Below are 15,003 nucleotides of genomic sequence, written 5' to 3' on the forward strand. Positions count from 1 at the left end.
TATTATTATTATTATTATTATTATTATTATTATTATTATTATTATTATTATTATTATTATTATTATTATTATTAAGTAAGAGAAAGCAAAAAAGTTTCAGCAAACAAAGAAAGATTTGTCAATGAATTAGATATATTAACCTCAAAAGGACATAGGGTGGGGGTTTGTAGAACCAATGTTTTCCACATAGATCATAAAAGAACACTAAAGGGCAGAAGAGAGCATAGGGATCATAGATTTCATTATCTAGCTTATTCACATTTTAACTGAATCAAATTGAAATTTAACTGAATTATATTGATTTGCACTCAGAGTCATTATTTCTGCTTCCCTTATATTCATCATCAGAATTTTGGGGGAAAAATGGAAAAAGTCCAAATGGAATATATTGATTTCAGAGAATAATTGTGTTTTCCATTGATCTTTTTGCATGCAAATCCTAAAAGATACAATAGAGAAAAAAAAATGCAATTTCATAGAAAAATGATCCTAGAACCATAGTTAGCTGGCACCCATCAGATGAATATTTTCAAAAATGTGGAATGGATAGATGACAAATTCCTTGACTTTTCTTCCAGATATGGATGACTGTTTTGAATGTTCAGAAGATCATTATCCAAATAAAGAAAAGAAAGGATGTATCCTAAAAATGATGGTCTTTCTAACTTTTGAAGGAACCTTAGGAAATTGTTTAGCCTTGACTGCTCTTTGTTGTTTCTTCTTGACATCTTGGGTACTTGGAACTTTTATTAAGCACCGGGATACTCCCATTGTCAAGGCCAACAACCGGTCCCTCACCTACACCCTCCTTATCTCTCTTCAGCTCTGTTTTATGTCCTCTTTGTTCTTCCTCAGCCAACCTAGCAAGGTGACCTGCCTTCTCCGACAACCAACTTTTGGCATCACCTTCTCAGTAGCCATTTCTAGTGTTCTGGCCAAAACCATCACTGTAGTTGTTGCTTTCATGGCCTCTAAACCAGGATCTCAGATGAGGAAATGGGTGGGGAAAAGATTGTCTTTTTGTACTGTCCTTTCCTGTTCTCTCTTACAAGTGTATATTTGTATTCTGTGGTTGTCAACATATCCACCATTCTCTGAGTTGGACATGCATTCAGAGCTCCAAGAAATGATTTTACAGTGCAATGAGGGGTCAGCTTTCTTTTTCTATTGTGTCTTGGGCTACATGGGTGTCTTGGCCATCGCCAGCTTTGTTGTGGCTTTTCTTGCCCGTAAATTACCTGACAGTTTTAATGAAGCCAAGTTCATCACCTTCAGCATGTTAGCCTTCTGCAGTGTGTGGATCTCCTTTTTTCCAGCCTATCTGAGCACAAAAGGAAAAGTCATGGTAGCTGTGGAGGTCTTCTCCATCTTGTCCTCTGGGGCTGCATTACTGGGATGCATATTCTTGCCAAAATGTTACATCATTTTTTTCAGACCTGGGCTAAACCAGAGAAAGCAGCTAATAAAGAGGACTTAGTACATCCTGTGATCTTTCTCACTATGAAAAATTGCTGACCAAAAAAATGAATTTATAGGAAACGTATAGTTTTGATTTCTGTCAAAGGAAATGTTAAGGAAGATTCTTATTAAAAATATTTATTATGGTTACACAATCCAAAAGAAGTGCTAATGCTGCTGTATTTTCAATCACATTCCAAGAATCTTTAACCCATCTCTTTCTCTTTTCCAACACCCCAAGCTAAAAAGTCTTTGGAATTAGGTTTTCTTGGTTGGTTGCTTTCAGGAGATTTGATATATTGATTAAATGCAGGTGCATGTATGTATGGCATATGGATAGGTAGATAGATAGATAGATAGATAGATAGATAGATAGATAGATAGATAGATAGATAGATAGATAGATGATGGATGGAGATAGAGATATAGAGATATATAGAGATATATAGAGATATGTAAAACATGTAAAAACAAGAAAAAGTTAAGGGAATGATTGGTCCATTAGTGGGAAAAATGGCAAGAAGGTGACAAGCAACAGAGAGAAAGCAGAACAATTTAACTTGTTTTTTGCATCTGTCTTTACACAAAGGTAAAAAACAGTCTAACCTATCAAAAACAATACCATAAAAAAAAGATTAGAAACACAAGTTAAGATTGGCAAGAAAATGGTAAGTGAGCACCAGTCCAGATGACCTCCAAGGTCCCTTCCAACTTTATTATTATTATTATTATTATTATTATTATTATTATTATTATTATTATTATTATTATTATTATTATTATTATTATTATTATTGTTGTTGTTGTTGTTGTTGTTGTTGTTGTTGTTGTTGTTATTATTATTATTATTATTATTATTATTATTATTATTATAAAATTAAGTTCAAATCACCAGAACCAGATGGTTTACACCCCAAGGTTCTCAAGGAACTGGCAGATATGATCTCAGAACCATTTAACTATATTTTTAAAAGATCCTGGAGCACTGGGGAACTACCAGAGGACTTGAAAAGAGCTTCAAAAAAGGGGAAAAAATAGATCCAGGAAACTATAGACCTATCATCCTGACCTCAATACCTGGGAAGATTCTGGAAAAGATAATCAAACAACTAATCAGTGAACACCTAGAGGCAAACAAAGTCATTACAAAAAGTCAACATGGGTTTGTGAAAAACAGATCATGCCAGATAAATCTTATTGCATTCTTTGACAAAATTAGTGACAAAATTAGTGGACCAGAGGAATGCTGTGGATATAATTTATTTGAACTTCGGTAAGGCATTTTATAAAGTAAACCACAACATTCTACTTGATAAGATAGAAAAATGTGGGTTAGACAGCATCACCACCAGATGGATTCGTAGCTGGCTGACCGGCCGTACTCAGCACGTGGTCCTCAATGGAACTGCATCTACATGGAGGAAAGTGTGTAGTGGGTGCCCCAGGGCTCTGTTCTAGGCCCAGTGCTCTTCAACATCTTCATCAACGATTTGGATGAGGGGATACATGGGAAACTCATCAAATTTGCAGACGACACCAAGCTGGCAGGAATAGCCAACACTCCAAAAGACAGGCTTAAGATACAGAAGAATCTTGACAGACATTCCTTCCTCTCTTTAGGTACATCTCTGGAATCATATGATGTATGCTGTCTTATTAAAAGGCTTCAACAGGAAGTAGTGAATACTCCTTTGCCAAAGATCATTAAACAAAAGATTAATGGTGATCTGCCAGAGATGTGCAAAAGACCCACTCTTATGAAGTGGGTTGGATTAGATCAGGGGTGTCAAACTGCTGGCCCACAGGCCGGATGTGTCATGCCGAAACTGTGTCCATCCCATTGCTGGCAATGGGGGAAAAGTCACGATATGTCGTGACATGTCATGTGACATTGAGAGTTTGACACCCCTGGATTAGATGACGCTTTCTTCCAACTTGAGGATTCTTCTCTTTTAAGTAGAGATCATTCAAATGAAACAATTTTATTGTTGCCTTTTTCTCATCTTCAGGAAAGCAAACTGAAGATGAGATTTGAAAGAGACAAAAAGGGCAGGTTGCTGATTAACCTATCAGAGTAGAACCTTTGTTCCCCTCTTTAGTGTCAATGTTAAAGAGGTTTTCTTAAATCACCATGTGCACATATTCAGTCCTTGCTTTTTCATAGTCTTTAAAAGTCACCTAAACAGGGCCAAGAAAAATAAATGGCACTGTTTTCAGTAATTACAGGGAAGTTAATTGCATCATCCAAGGTCAAGGTAGAGTAATGGCTTGCTAGTAAACATGTTCTCCTGCCCCAAGTCCCCTTCCAGGTTGAATTAATAATATTATTTTCTCTGAACATTATGTTATGCAGGCTCCGTAGCAAATGAATACAATTTAAAAAATATTTTTTTGAAGTCTGAGGACAAGTCTGGAAAAGTTTGATATTGATATTGATATTGTTAAAAAGAGGGGGCAAGACCTCCAATTAAAAAGATTTTGATTAGATATTTACTCATAAACCTAACTGATAGAAATTCCCTCATTTAAGCACAAAAATGTCAGAACCAGCTTTGCTACTTCTGTAACTACCTAAGCTTTAGTAAACTATACTCTTAGTAAAACAATGGGCCAGGAGTTTTTTTTGTTTTTTTTTTGCTAGATGACTGGGTGGGATGGTAGACACAAAATATCTGAAGTTAAAATTAATAGAGACTCCTTGGAGATGTTCTCAGCACTGTAGAATCTTGGAGTACCAGGATACCCACCATTAACTGTACTAATGGTGGGTTTTCCAAATTGCATTTTTGGAACTGGAATTTATGTTTAAAAGGAAATGGAGAAGACACCATAAAACATGTGATTATCCATCTCCAGGTTCTGAAAAAGAAGCAAGGCAGCCATTTCTCAGAGTAATTTAAATAGCTTTTCTACACATAGCTGTGGATTGGAGTAGATAATCCTGATGGTCATTTCCATCTCTAAAATTGTACACTCTCATGATTTTCAGACCTGTGTCTCCCACCCCCTGAAAGAAGGAACCTACATTATGGATCTGGTTTCAAACTTCATTCCACACAATTGCATCTACATTAAGCGTGATTTGTTCTTTTCTTCCACAGCCTTGGAATTGACCCCTCTAAGTTTTGAAATGGGCCAACATGCCTAAAAGAGTTGGCAATGGCAAGTTGGCTTTGGTAAGTTGGCCATAGTGAGTTGGCCATGGCAAGTTGGCTTTGGTGAGTTGGCCATGATGAGTTGGCCATAGTGAGTTGGCCATGGCAAGTTGGCTTTGGTTATTTGGCCATAGTGACTTGGCCATGGCAAGTTGGCTGCAACAAATTGTTATAGACCCTCCAACTTTCACCCCCTGGAAAATACGATTAGGGAAAGTGAGCAGGTTGGGGATGTCAAGCTGGCTTTTCACTTCCTCTTCCATATTGAAGGACATCATTTCTCCTGCTGAAGAAAATGCCTTGAAGGAAGAAGTGGAACTGATAGAGAAATGAGTGTGGAGCCAAAGCAGCAGTTGAGGAATATTTCTCAATTGAACAAGGAGATGTCCTACTGTCAGCTTTGAAAGCACAACTTTTTAGATAATTGGGAACCAACAGCAATTGATATTCTTTACCATGGAACTGTTGAAATATAGAAGACAATACTATACCCCTGCACAATTTGGCTCAATTGTTTCAAGTAGCATGGAGCCCATACAGTATGTCAGTCTAGACCAGGGATGTCAAAATGCCGGCCCGCGGGCTGGATGCATCACAACAAAACCGTGCCCACCCCATTGCCAGCAATGGGAAAAAAGTCACGATATATCGTGACATGTCACGTGATGTTGCGAGTTTGACACCCCTGATCTAGACACTTAAGAAGAGCAGATGAATCATTTTGTTTAATGTTTGCAACTTACACTTTTTTCTTGAAGAAATTTAGAAATATGAAAAGTCTTCCAAAATATCTTCCCAATTCTACTTCTCCAAGTATTTTAACCATCAGTCACTTATTAAGTGACCCAAAAGACAGAAAGATGCTGATCAGCTATACAAAGTAAAATTGCCAGGTTGCCAATGTTTCAGAGATAATTATAGTCCTTATAAATATCTGAAATCAGTCTATTATCCATGTAGGGAAAACATCAAAGCATCTCTGCTTAATGGAACACATATTGAAAATCAGATGGTATAAATACTTTTAGAATAACATGAGGGCACAAAGGGGTTGATCTATAAGGTTCATTTCCAGAGATTCTCTTCCTCCTCTCCATAACAATAGAGTGAAGATGTTGGTCCTTCTGTTTTTCTTGCTGCACAATGTAGCTACTCTGAGATGCCATTCAAGTGATGCTTTCCCTGTTCCACACGAGTGGTTCCAGCCTGGTGACCTCATCATTGGTGGGATGGTGTCTCAATTTTTTTACATCTTTATTGAAATTGAATTTAAGAAACATCCTTCTCTAAAACCTTATCCCTTAACATTGTAAGTTTTTTTCCCCTTCAGATGTGTTCCCCTAGAATTTCTTATATAATTAAAAACTGTATTGAGCATAATGCAGATGTTCTATCTATTTTAAACCTTCTTTGTCTTTTCAGTATATCTGGTTGTGGGACAGGAAATATTTCTTTACATTAAGTTAAAGTCTTTCTCATGAAAATACTTTGAAGACTTAAAGTCTTTTTCATTCATACGTTAAATGTTCTTCAAAGGACTTATTGAAGTTTTTTGAAGAACATTTAATGAGCTGAAGGTTGTTGTTTTTTTAAAAAAAAATCTCCATTACCACTTCTCACAAAACATCCAAGACATAAATGAATGATACTTGCTGTTCATATTCTGTTTATGTGCTAAGCTGACAAATGTAGTAAATAAACAAATGCAGTAAATGCAGTAAAAGCAGTAAAATGTAGTAAATAAATGTAGGGGGAAAAGCTTACTATTCTCTTTGCTTTAGTGCAGGGGTCTTCAAACTTGTCCCTTTTATGACTTGTGAACTTCAACTCCCAGAATTCCTCAGGCACGCTGGCTGAGCATTTGAAATTTGAAGACCCCTGCTTTAATGATTATTTATTGCAAGCCATGGAAATACATGGAAATAAATTATTCCAGGATTTTATTATTTGCATTTATCATCTTCCTCATCCATCAGAGATGGAAATCTTTGCTATATATTTAGAAATGATGCCACATTATAAGATTTTTAAAATTACTTCTTCAATGGGGGGATTTAACTATTGGCAGTGTAATAACCAAATTCTATCAGCATGTCCTTGCTTTGTCCTTTGCTGTGAAGGAGATCAATGAGGACTCCCAGATCTTACCTAATGTCACTCTCGGGTTCCACATCTATGACAGTTACTACAACCCAAGGATGACCTATCGCACCACTCTGGACCTGCTTTTCAAATCTAAGGGATTTTTTCCTAACTACAAATGTGATAACCAGAAGAATCTCATGGCCATCATTGGAGGGTTAGATGCCTCTACTTCTTCCTATATGGCAGAAAGTATAAATCTCTTCAAGATTCCACAGGTAATTTGGGGGAGAGCAGTAAGAGAGAAACTTCTNCTTCTTTTGTAATGAACATTAAGAGAATAAGAAAATAAGAGAACAAATGAATAACAGAGTTGGAAGGGTACATAGAGGGTCTTCTAGTCCAACCCAGTGCAAAAACAGGAGACCTTTGGAGTTAGAACCCATTAGAGTTCATTCAGTTTCCATAAATTTTTCCTTCATTCTTATGAATAATGGCTCTCCTTTATTTCATTAGTTGACCTATGGTTCTGTTGCTCAAGAAGAGTTCCAGGCTACTAAGTTATCTTCACTTTATTGCATGATGCCAAAAGAGGACCATCAATACATTGGAATTATCAAACTTCTTCTCCATTTTGGATGGACGTGGATTGGAGTCTTTACTTTTGATAAGAATAAGGCAGAACATTTTTTGCAGAAAATGCATCCATTGCTTTCCCAAAATGGGATCTGTTTAGCCTTCACACAAAAGATTCCACAACAAGCCCCATTTGAAGAACCTTCAGAATTTCTAGATCTAATCTCAATTATTTCTAATAAACTGATAGATCAGAAGGCCAATGTTTTTCTTGTTTATGGTGAATCATTCACGATTGTATGGCTCAGAACTGTTGTGTTTCTACGTGATTATGAAAATAAAGAGAGTGCATTATTTAGGAAGGTTTGGATCCTGATGTATCCAATTGATTTCACACTAATAGGACATCAAAGGGCTTGGGATGTCCAGTTGTTCCATGGATCTCTTTCCTTTACAGTGCATTCAAGAGAAGTTCAAGGCTTCAAAGAAATTCTTCAAGTCATCAAACCTTCAGTGCAGAAGGATGGATTTCTTAAAGAGGTTTGGGAGCAATTGTTTGACTGTTCACTTTCAAATGAACAATTACCCTCAATGTCCAATGAAACCTGCAGTGGAGGAGAGAATTTGGAGAATCTGCCTGCTCCTCTGTTTGAGATGCAGATGACTGGACAAAGCTACAGTATCTACAATGCTGTTTATGTGGTGGCACATTCTTTGCATGAGGCAATGAGATCAAGAGCCCCACAAGAAACTCAATGGTTTGAATTTCAAACTCTGCAGCCTTGGCAGGTAATGCTTCCTGCCACACCTATTTTTTCTTTGAATGAATACTTATTTTTGCTATCATTTATAGAAAAGACCTATGCAGTTCCATGCAATATAGATTATCAATTTTCTCAATGGTTATTTGAGCATTATTGCAAGAATGGGAAGAATACATGGAATTTGAATGTGGTCTGTCCTCCATTATTAACTCCTTCCAATTCCCTCTATCTTTCATTCTTTTTGGAGTAGCTCCATCCATTTCTTCAAGGCATTTCTTTTAACAATTCAGTTGGGGAGAGAGTCTTCTTGAATGAGAAAGGGGCAGCAACAGGAGGATTCGACATCACCAACTTGATCACTTTTCCAAACAGATCCTTTCAGAGAGTTAGAGTTGGCAAAATAGATCCCAATGCTCCAAAAGGGAAAGAATTATTCATTGATGAAGATTGGATTGTCTGGCACCCTGCTTTTAATCAGGTATGGGCACATTTAATGGATTATGTTGTGATCCATTATGGTATCATGAAGATGTATTTGTTATATTGAACAGTCTTTGTATAAATCTATATAATTTATAAATCTAATTTCTGTTTTTGAAAGGAGAAAGGCATATTCTGAACAAATACTCCCTATATTCAAGCATTTACAAAATTGACATTACAATGAGAAAATCTTTCATATTTGGGTTGCATTTCCTTATGAAATTGCAGGAATCACATTGTTTGCATAAGATTGTATCATACACCCTGCCCTTCTTCAATAGGTCCTGTTGCACATTCCTGTAGTTTTGACATATTTGCAATTATAAATTGAATTATAAATTGAATTATAAATTGAATTATAAATTGAATTATAAATTGAATTATAAATTGAAAAGATGTTGAATCTCTATAAATCAAATTTGATAAAATTGAGTAGCCCTTTGGGAAGTCAGTTATTGCAACCTGCTATAATGAAGAAGAATAAGAAACTCTTTTTAAAAATCTCCTTTGCAAATCTTTCATGTTTGTGACCAGGTAGTTCCAATTTCTCTGTGTAATAATCATTGTTCCCCCGGATATTGGAAGAAAGGAATGGAAGGAAAACAATTCTGTTGTTACAACTGTGTTCCATGTCCAGAAGGGAAGATTTCAGATCAAAATGGTAGGTTAGACATTTCATCAAGTTTTATTAGATAGATTTAATCAGATTGTAATGCACTACTTTAGGATGCATATAATTAATAGTTTCACAAATTCCTCAGGCTGAATGTACATTTGTGCACCTATGGATTACAGTCAGCTGTCCCAAAGATGCTTTTTCACCAGGCAACTTTCTTGTTTTTCTTTTGAAGACATTTCACTTCTCATCCAAGAAGCTTCTTCAGCTCTGACTGGATGGTGGTGAATGGAAAGATTTATACTCCTTGCAGACAGCTGGTCATTTGCATCCTTTTGGAGAGTCATTGAGGCCATTTGGAGGTATATCTGTGTCATCAGGGTCACTTGAGTAGTGCAAGTAGGTGTGGAGCCTTCTTGGAACTGTTCAAAGGACTGTGTTGTAGACTGGAGATATATCATTTTATAATAATAATAATAATAATAATAATAATAATAATAATAATAATAATAATAATAATAATAATAAAGTTGGAAGGGACCTTGGAGGTCATTGAGTCCAACCCCCTGCTCAGGCAAGCACCCTACACCTTTTCAGACAAATGGCTGTCCAGTCTCTTCTTAAAAACTTCCAGTGTTGGAGCATTCACCGCTTCTGGAGGCAGGTTGTTCCATTGGTTAATTGTTCTAACTGTCAGGAAGTTTCTCCTTAGTTCTAAGTTGCTTCTCTCCTTGATCAGTTTCCATCCATTGTTTCTCATCCTGCCTTCAGGCGCCTTGTAGAATAGCTTGTTCCCTCTTCTTTGTGGCAGCCCCTGAGATATTGGAACACTGCTATCATGTCCCCCCTCGTCCTTCTCTTCGTTAAACTAGACATACCCAATTCAAGCAACCATTCCTTATATGTTTTAGCCTCCAGTCCCCTAATCATCTTTGTTGCTCTTCTCTGTACTCTTTCTAGAGTCTCAGCATCTTTTTTACATCGTGGTGACCAAAACTGGATGCAGTATTCCAAGTGTGGCCTTACTAAGGCATTGTATTAATACTTCACGTGATCTTGATTCTATCCCTCTGTTAATGCAGCCCAGCACTGTGTTGGCTTTTTTGGCAACTGCAGCACACTGCTGGCTCATATTTAAGTGATTGTCCACTAGGACTCCGAGATCCCTCTCACAGTTACTACTATTGAGCAAGGTACCCCCTATACTATACCTGTACATTTGGTTTTTCTTGCCTAAATGTAGAACCTTACTTTTTTCACCATTGAATTTCATTTTGTTAGATAGCACCAAGTGTTCAAGTCTGTCCAGATCCTCCTGTATCTTAATCCTGTCTTCTGCAGTGTTGGCTATTCATGGTGTCATCCGCAAATTTGATGAGTTCCCCATCTATCCCCTCGTCCAAATCATTGATGAAGATGTTGAAGAGCACTGGGCCTAGAATAGAGCCCTGGGGCACCCCACTACACACTTCCCTCCATGTAGATGCGGTTCCATTGAGGACCACACGCTGAGTATGGCCGGTCAGCCAGCTACAAATCCATCTGGTGGTACTGCTGTCTAACCCACATTTTTCTATCTTATTGAGTAGTAGGTTGTGATCTACTTTATCAAATGCCTTACTGAAGTCCAAGTAATTTATATTTTCAAAGGAAAAAACAAAAAAGTCCAGTTGCCTTGTGAAAAAGCATCTTTTGGACAACTATTACCTGGATGACTGAGAATCTCTGTAGACATTACAGTCAGGTGTTCAGGAGTCAAAGTTTGCCTATAAGATTCTAAGAAGTAGTCTTCCCTAAAACAGACCTGAAATATATATCTCTTGAGCCATAGATCATTTGTGATCACAGGATCTCTTATCTATTTATGTACTTTTTACATTTTCAAACTCATTTGCATTTGCTGTTCTTTTCCTTAAGATTGTTAGAAAATTGATAGGAAAGACTGAGCCATGGCGGGGCAGTAGTTACAATGTAGTATTGCAGGCTAATTCTGCCAACTGCCAGAGTTCGATTCTCACAGGCTCAAGGTTGATTCAGCCTTTCATCTTTCCGAGGTTGGTAAAATGAGGACATAGATTGTTGGGGGCCAATAGGCTGATTCCATAAACTGCTTGGATAGGGCTATAAAGTACTGTGAAACAGTATATAAGTCTAAGTTCTATTGCTATTGCTGTTGTTCAAAAGTTAAAAAAAAATACAATTTTTGTAAGGATATATTAAGCCTTTTTGCAAACATTCTTTTTTGGTGCTCCTATCTTATGATGTCATCTTCATAGCAGTCTAATCATTGTAAGTCAAGCTAAGTAATGTCTGATCTAATAAATAGCAATAAACTAGCACTTAGACTTATGTATCATTTCACAGTGCCTTACAGCCCTCTCTAAGCATGTTTACAGAGTCAGCCTATTGCCCCCGACAATCTGGGTCCTCATTTTACCAACCTCAGAAGGATGGAAGGCTGAGTCAATCTTGAGATGGTGACAATCAGACTGCCAAAGTGCTGAATTAGCCTGCAATACTGTATTCTAACCACTGTGCCATCATGGTTAGAACACCAAGTATTTGAATGGGAAGTTACAAAGCTATTTAGAATTCATAGAGTAACTTGGAATTTACAGAAAAAGGGTCCTGGAAATAAGGAAGAGCAAATAAGATGAATCTTAGGAGAAAATCCCACATGAACATATCATTTGAGCCTATGGACATTGATTTAATTCAAAACCCTTTTAATTTTTTGGGTTTGGCCCATATTTAAGTATGATTTCAGGACCACTAGTCTCCACTTTTCAAAGACAACCTCTACTTCAAATTTAAATAAACAATGACAGGTTTTTGTTTTTGTTTTACAAATGATAGCATAAAATTCAACAATAACTGTTTGATAGACTCAGGTCAGTTTAACCATGAATGAACGAGACATTTTCTCACTTGATCTCATTTTCTGGATCTTATCTGCCACAAAAACCTGAAATTGAGAGAAACCAAAGGATATTCATCAAACCAAGAAAGATTTGTGAATGGGTTAAATATTCCAACCTCAAAGGGATATAGAGTGGGTGTATGTAGAACCAACTAATGTTTTCCACATAGAACACCAAAGCATACTAAAGATTGGGCTAGAGTTTAGACTAATATTTTGTCTTTATGGTAAAGGTAGGTGATTTGTTTTCTTTTTTGGACCCAACATTTTAAAATAAAAAAGACTAATGTTTCTTTAGCTTACTCACATTTTAGAGTTTAAAAACTAAAGAGGTTAAATGAATTATATAGATTTGTACTTCAGAGTTAATACTTCTGTTTCTCTTACAAACATAACAGTTTTCTTCTCTATGCTTTGGAAAAATCATAAAATTAAATATGGTCTTTATTGATTTCAAAGTATAATTGCCCTTCCCACTGTACTTATGAATTCTAAATGATAAAGTAGATGAAAATCTGCATTTTCACAGACAAATGATCACGGAAAGAACTCAAAGTAAATCACAACAGTCATTCACTATGATTTTCAAAAATATGGATTGCATAGATGACAAATTCTTAACTTTTCTTTCCAGATATGGATAACTGTTTTGAATGTTCAGAAGATCATTATCCAAATAAAGAAATGAAAGGATGTCTCTTAAAAATGATGGTCTTTCTAACTTTTGAAGAAAGCTTAGGAACTGGTTTAGCCTCAGCTGCTCTTTATTTCTTCTTCTTGACATCTTGGGCACTTGGAATATTTATTAAGCACCGGGATACTCCCATTGTCAAAGCCAACAACCGGTCCCTTACCTACACCCTCCTTATCTCTCTTCTGATCTGTTTTCTCTCCTCGTTGTTGTTCCTCAGCCAGCCTGGCAAAGTGACCTGCCTTCTTCGACAACCAACTTTTGGCATCACCTTCTCAGTGGCCATTTCTAGTGTACTGGCCAAAACCATCACTGTGATTGTGGCTTTTATGGCCACTAAACCAGGATCTCAGATAAGAAAATGGGTTGGAAAAAGATTAGCTTTTTCTACTGTCTTTTCCTGCTCCATCATCCAAGTATGTATTTGTATTATTTGGCTGTCAACATCTCCCCCATTCCCTGAGATGGACCTGTACTCAGAGTCACAAGAAATCATTTTACAATGCAACGAGGGGTCAGCTACATTCTTCTATTGTGTCTTGGGCTACATGGGTATCTTGGCTATTTCCAGCTTTATTGTGGCTTTTCTTGCCCGCAAATTACCTGACAGCTTTAACGAAGCCAAGTTCATCACCTTCAGCATGTTGGCCTTTTGCAGTGTGTGGGTCTCCTTCTTTCCAGCCTACCTGAGCACAAAAGGCAAAGTCATGGTAGCTGTGGAGGTCTTCTCCATTTTGGCCTCCAGCTCTGCATTACTGGGATGCATATTTTTGCCAAAATGCTACATCATTGTTTTTAGGCCTGAGCTAAACCAGAGAGAGCAACTAATAAAGAGTACTTAGTACATCATGTGAGTTTTCTCACTATGCAAAATTGCTGACAATTAAAAAACTGTTTGCTATCTCCTGTATACATATAGTTTTAATTTCTGTGAAAGGACAACTTATGGAGGATTATGATTGTTATTAAGACTTATTATGTTTGCCTATTCCAAAAGGAATGCTCATGCTATTCCATTTACAATCATTGTCCAAAGAAGTAAATAAATACATCACCTTTACAGGACAAACCAATCTGCCAATCTGGATCATATAAAAATATATTTAAAAAGAGGAGGCAAGTCTTTCCAAACAATTATTTATTAAAAATATTTCTTATTAAATATTTACACATATACTAAATGATAGTAATTCCCTCATATGTTACTTCTCCACTCATGTTTATAATACAATAATTATGTAACTTCATATTTGATAACCAAAGCCACCAGAACTAAAGCAAAACATGAACAGGAAGATTTACTATCTTCAGAGATAACACAAGAATGCTATACCTGCAGGTGAAAAATCAGCAATTTGATATAGCCGTGTATTTCTGTGGAAGTCATTAAGCATAGGGAATGATAATAAATACATTGAATTGTACTCAATGTATTACGAGTCAACTCATAGAAATAAACTCAGTTTAAAACTTTACTATAATCATTGTCCAGAAATATCAATTAAATACATTTATAGGAAGAAGCAAACTTCCCCAATCTGGTATCCAATACAAACATACATTTTTTATTGGAAGAGTGAATAAATGACTTTGCAGATCACAGACCCACAAAACATATTAAAATAATAAACAAAAATACACTATAATAGTTAGAAAATAACTGTTCATGCCATCTGGTTGATAGCTTTCTTCCTGTTTTGCCCACATAGGTTTTTTTTCAGCCAATAATGCAACTGTGAAAATAGGCCAAACAGGAAGAAAGCTATCAACCAGACTACATGAACACTTCCTGGCCATCAAAAGACATGACCCACTTTCCCTCATGTCCGTCCACAAAAACTCAGAAGGACACAAATTTGATCTAACTGGGACCACAGTTGTAATCCATGTGAAATCAAGGAGAGAAAGAGAATTCCTCAAAGCCTGGTTTTCCACTAATAAGATAATAAACAGATACATTGACATCGACCCAGACCATTTTACACAGAAGCAACTGAACGAACACCACCATTTGCATCACATAGACGATACTTTACATCAAAGACTATGGCCCAACAACACAACCAGCCAATCAAACAGCCAGAAATCAGACCATGACTCAGCAACACCTGGATAAACAACATCCACACCAATTTGCATCACACAAGAAGGTATTTATAGGCCGGTGCTCTGACAGATGAGCACAATTCAAAGTGTACTGAAGATTCCCCCCCAAATGGAGATGAAATGTTTTCAGCCAAATTGCCAAGCTTGGAGAT

At 36.7% G+C, this 15,003-nt stretch overlaps 2 protein-coding genes across 2 annotated transcripts in view; both read left to right on the forward strand.

Moving 5' to 3' along the window:
• The window catches only part of LOC107283354 (vomeronasal type-2 receptor 26-like), a 10,689-nt gene extending 9,212 nt beyond the window's left edge, over nucleotides 1-1,477 (forward strand). Inside the window, exon 6 of the mRNA XM_015811246.1 lies at nucleotides 579-1,477. Within this exon, the coding sequence (XP_015666732.1) occupies nucleotides 579-1,477 (899 nt within the window). The remainder of the gene's footprint in view (nucleotides 1-578) is intronic.
• Nucleotides 1,478-4,598: 3,121 nt separating this feature from the next.
• Nucleotides 4,599-13,587, forward strand: LOC107283355 (vomeronasal type-2 receptor 26-like). Its single transcript, XM_015811247.1, has 6 exons — nucleotides 4,599-4,634; nucleotides 6,704-6,973; nucleotides 7,212-8,060; nucleotides 8,286-8,513; nucleotides 9,053-9,179; nucleotides 12,689-13,587. The coding sequence occupies exons 1-6, from the start codon at nucleotides 4,599-4,601 to the stop codon at nucleotides 13,585-13,587; spliced, it is 2,409 nt and encodes an 802-aa protein (XP_015666733.1).
• The last annotated feature ends 1,416 nt before the right edge of the window (nucleotides 13,588-15,003 follow it).

The sequence above is a fragment of the Protobothrops mucrosquamatus genome, unplaced genomic scaffold (genome assembly GCF_001527695.2).
Source record: "Protobothrops mucrosquamatus isolate PMUCROS unplaced genomic scaffold, P.Mucros_1.0 scaffold34, whole genome shotgun sequence".
NCBI classification, from domain to species: Eukaryota; Metazoa; Chordata; class Lepidosauria; order Squamata; family Viperidae; genus Protobothrops; species Protobothrops mucrosquamatus.

Excerpts from the sequence above, each read along its gene's own strand:
- LOC107283355 (XM_015811247.1), top strand. The coding sequence starts at position 4,599 with ATGCCTAAAAGAGTTGGCAATGGCAAGTTGGCTTTG. Across the intron at positions 6,974-7,211 it reads ATCTCTTCAAGATTCCACAG|TTGACCTATGGTTCTGTTGC; the intron begins GTAATTTGGGGG and ends TTATTTCATTAG. Across the intron at positions 8,514-9,052 it reads GGCACCCTGCTTTTAATCAG|GTAGTTCCAATTTCTCTGTG; the intron begins GTATGGGCACAT and ends GTTTGTGACCAG.